The sequence below is a fragment of the Otolemur garnettii genome, unplaced genomic scaffold (assembly GCF_000181295.1).
Source record: "Otolemur garnettii isolate 467f Iridium unplaced genomic scaffold, OtoGar3 scaffold00036, whole genome shotgun sequence".
NCBI classification, from domain to species: Eukaryota; Metazoa; Chordata; class Mammalia; order Primates; family Galagidae; genus Otolemur; species Otolemur garnettii.
In genome coordinates this window covers 7,058,417-7,062,491 of record NW_003852431.1, presented here as the reverse complement: position 1 = coordinate 7,062,491, position 4,075 = coordinate 7,058,417, and the positions used below count along the sequence as shown (strand labels likewise).

Here is a 4,075-nt window from a genome sequence, read left to right as displayed (position 1 = left end):
CCTGTGGTCCCAGCTACTTGGGAGGCTGAGGCAGGAGACTCGCTTGAGCCCAGGAGTTGGAGGTTGCTGTGAGCAGTGAAACCATAGCACTCTACCCAGGGGCTCAGCTTGAGGCTCTGTCTCAAAAAAAAAAAAGAAAGAAAGAAAAAGAATGTTTCACTATCAGATTCCCTAATAACTCAACAGATATTTACTCTTATTTGGTAAATTCCAACAATATACTGTATTAAGACTTACTAAATACTATTTTTAACACTAAATATTATCAATGTTATAAATTGATAATAAATAATCAATGGTGTCACTAATGATTTTTTCAATAATACTGAGGAATTTATGAAGTAAGACTAATTTTCCACTATTTCCAAAATCAGAGGTTAAGTCTTTGAGTAAATAATATGTATAACCTAAACCTACAGAATTCAGGCACTGGAAATATTAACTCAATACTTTATGACGTAGTTTAAAGACTTACCATCATAGTCTCTACACCGTTTCTTTGGCATTGGTGGTCTCACATAAGAGTTATGGTCCACCTGGTCTTCATGAAACTCAGACCAACTTTCAGTAGTGTTATTACCATGATGAGTAGGAGCAATTACTGTAATAGTGCTGCTCAAAGTAGGTACAGGATAGTGGCCAGATGAAATATTAGGTACCGAAGACACTGGAGTATAATTATTTTCTAATGGATCTGCTCTATCCAGATCGTATTTAGGTTTTACCAGATCCCTTTCTGCAACAAAAGATAAATAACTTATAAAACTAAACTCTGTAAAAAACACCAGGTACCAGATCCTAGAAATAATATTTTTGATAAATACTGAGAAAAGATTTAATGCAGAATACCCCTTTTAAAAACTATTCAATTAATACATAATGTTCCCAGAAAAGCTATTTCTTTTCAGTATGGCCTGAACTATAAAACCATACATAAAATTGTTCTATTTAGTAAGTTTATCCTTGGAGTTTTATTGAAAAAAAGAAAATTTTATTCTTCATCACAATCTTAGTATGCATAGCTTCAGCCCATCAAACAAAGCATGCAATAAACTATGGGAGGTTTTTCTATGATGAACATTTTGTCATCACCCATCTAAAGACTTGACTATGGCTTTTTACAGTAAACATTATTTATTAAGATAAAAATGAATGCACAAAAAGGAAGAAAAAGATACTGATAATAAACATCAACAAATAAACTAGCTAGGCTGTATTTATTCCCAAAGAAAGAGAAAAGATATTAAAGAGGTTAGTTAAGTGAAGCAATGTGCAAAAGGGCCTATTATACCTAGATCATAGTAAGGAAAAACACTTTAATAAAAGAATAACAGAATTCAGTGCTTATACAAAGGCCATAAAAAGTAGTAAAAGCAACAAAAATCTAGGTTGCAGTAAAAGGTCTCTCACTCAAAAGTGTTTTAGTTATTTTACTAAGTATCTTCCTTTCAATAATACATACTGAAAGAAAAATTATACATATTGGACGTGACATGCTTTTGGAAATATACAGTGTGTGTGTGTGTGTATATATATAGATCTGAAATCAATCAAGAGATTTTTTTTAACTCTTTTAATAGTGTTAAGGTATCATTTATATACAATAAAGTGAACACATTTAAAGTGTATGAATTAATGAGTTTTAACCAATGTATACATCTGTGAAACCAACGCAATCAAAATGGCGAATATGCTCATCACTCCCAAAGTATCTTCATGCACCGTTCTAATCTGAAATCCATACCTCCTTTACTTCACATCTCAAGCAACCACTGATTTGCTGTCATCGTAGATTAGTATGCATTTTATAAAATCTTACATATATATATACATATGTGTGTGTGTATGCGTGTACTTTTGCTTCTCTCACTTAGCATAATTATTTTGAGATTTGCATATTCTATTGCATGTATCAATACTTTTCCCTTTTTATCCATTGTATGGTATGGATATACCACAATGTGCAATGTGTTTATTCATTAACCTACAAATGGACATTTGATGTATGTTTAGTTTTTGGCTATTACATATAAATCTGCTATGAACATCTGTGTAAATTCTTTGTGGGGACATATGCTTTCATTTCTTTTAGGGAACTACTAAGAAGTGGAATGGCTGGGTCATTTGCTAGGTGCAGGTTTAACGTTTTAACATTCAACCAAAGTGTTTTCCAACACTAAATATAATCAGTCTTTTTCATTGTGACCATCCTGTTGAATGTACAGTGGTAACTGTGATTTTAATTCATATGTAATAACATTTTTAAAACAAACAAGCATTCCCTTGGACCACAGAGTACACTGCAATAGGAAAAAAATGAAGAAAAACATTGGCAAAATGTTCAATTATTTTTTTAAACCCTTAACTATGGACTTCTTTCACAATACATACATATATATCATGTACTACTTACCCCTACTTCGCGTTCTGCTTCTGCTTCTAGTCCTGCTTCTATCTCTATCTCTATCACGAAGCCTTTCTTTACTCCAACTTCGACTTCGACTCCTGCTATAACTGCGACTTCGCCCTCGTCTTCTATTGTATCGATCTCTGTATGAATCTCTTCGAGGAGGGTTTCGGTCATAATCTCTTTTGCGAGAGCGATCATCTTTTTTCCTCTCATCACGACTTCTAAAGAAATATGTGATCACTTTTACATAAATAATTTTAGGTAAATACAGGGGACAAAAAACTAATTAAATGCAATTAAATAGTTGTATTTAATTCTTGTAACATGATATTATTAACATGTCCTATCATCAGAATACGTACATGTAAAACTTAAAACAACTAGGTCTAAGTACCCTAAAAACCTTTTATGAGGGGAAAAAACTCTTTTAAAGTCTTAATCTTTCATCTTATTCACATTGGTATCTATACAATTAGACATCTGTACATAGAAACATATATATCTCACAGTACATATAAACATACTGTCTTGTACATTACAGTCTCACAGGTTATGTATCACACACACCGTACTCTTAAGTGCTTTTGAGCCTAAATGGGAAAGATAATTTAACCACACTAAAGAGAAAGTCAAGAAAAAGAAGAGTCACACATTAAGATTACGCTGGAATTTGAAGTTAGGCATAAAAATAATATTAACAACTAACATGTTAAGTATTATTCTACATGTTACTCTCAAGATCTACAATCCAACCTAGATTTTCTTGGTAGAAAAGATGCTAGTTACACTTTCCTACACCAATAAAAGAGTAGATATTACTTGTCCCTATGTAAAAGACAGCCAAAATCTAAGCATTTTTCTAAAAGATAACTAAAGTATAAACATTTTTTAAATAGTTTAATAAACCACTCACCTATTTTCTCTGTATCGGGAGCTTGACTGGGAAGGACTGTGATTTAGCCTTCTAGAAAACTTCTTCTCACGCTCTTCTTCTTTAGTGATCTGATATAGAAAAAGAAAATGTGTACATGTTTAGCAACAGTTATCCCTTAATGTTTAAACTGTCATCTTCTAAAAGTATTCAAACAAGTTTCTCTACTAAGTTCAATCACTTAATTTAGCCATAAAAGATAAGATATTAAAAGTTAAAGTGAATGATGAAGAAACTCTGAAAATGCTTACCTTAGACAATAGTGGTGAGAAGACATTTTAAGTAAATGCTCTTGTTTTAAAATAAACAGTGGAATGCTTATTCCTGTGTCAAATGTCTTACAAAACATTTACTCATGTTTTGCTTGTATAGATTTGGTCTGAGACCAAACACATTAAAGAATTTGAGAGAATACATTAGAACCTACCAAGTTATTAAAACAAAATATGGAAAACAATACATAAGATAAAATAGTTCTCCAGTTTCTCTACACATTCCTGTTTCATATAAGGTACCTTCATTCACATTGTATAACTACTAAAAAGCAACCCTGGGAAACATTCCCTTGATCAGTGGTACCATCCCTAGATTGTACTGCTGAGAACAATGGTTGCATAGGGCATTATATGTTAATCAAAGAAAAGGATTAGAGGTTAAACAAATTTAGGAATATTGAATCAGTAGCTTCTGAAATAGGGCTCAAGATTTGACATTTTTTTTTTTTTTTTTTTTTT

General features: G+C 32.0%; 1 protein-coding gene across 15 annotated transcripts in view; it reads right to left on the bottom strand.

Annotated features, from left to right (window-relative positions):
* RBM26 (RNA binding motif protein 26) overlaps positions 1-4,075 on the bottom strand; it is an 83,495-nt gene that overhangs the window by 50,238 nt on the left and 29,182 nt on the right. For all 15 annotated transcript variants that reach the window (XM_023513177.1, XM_023513189.1, XM_023513176.1 and 12 more), the window contains exons 4-6: positions 3,324-3,412; positions 2,414-2,631; positions 476-736 (exon numbers count right to left, since the gene is read on the bottom strand). In XM_023513177.1, the coding sequence (XP_023368945.1) occupies positions 476-736; positions 2,414-2,631; positions 3,324-3,412 (568 nt within the window). The remainder of the gene's footprint in view (positions 1-475; positions 737-2,413; positions 2,632-3,323; positions 3,413-4,075) is intronic.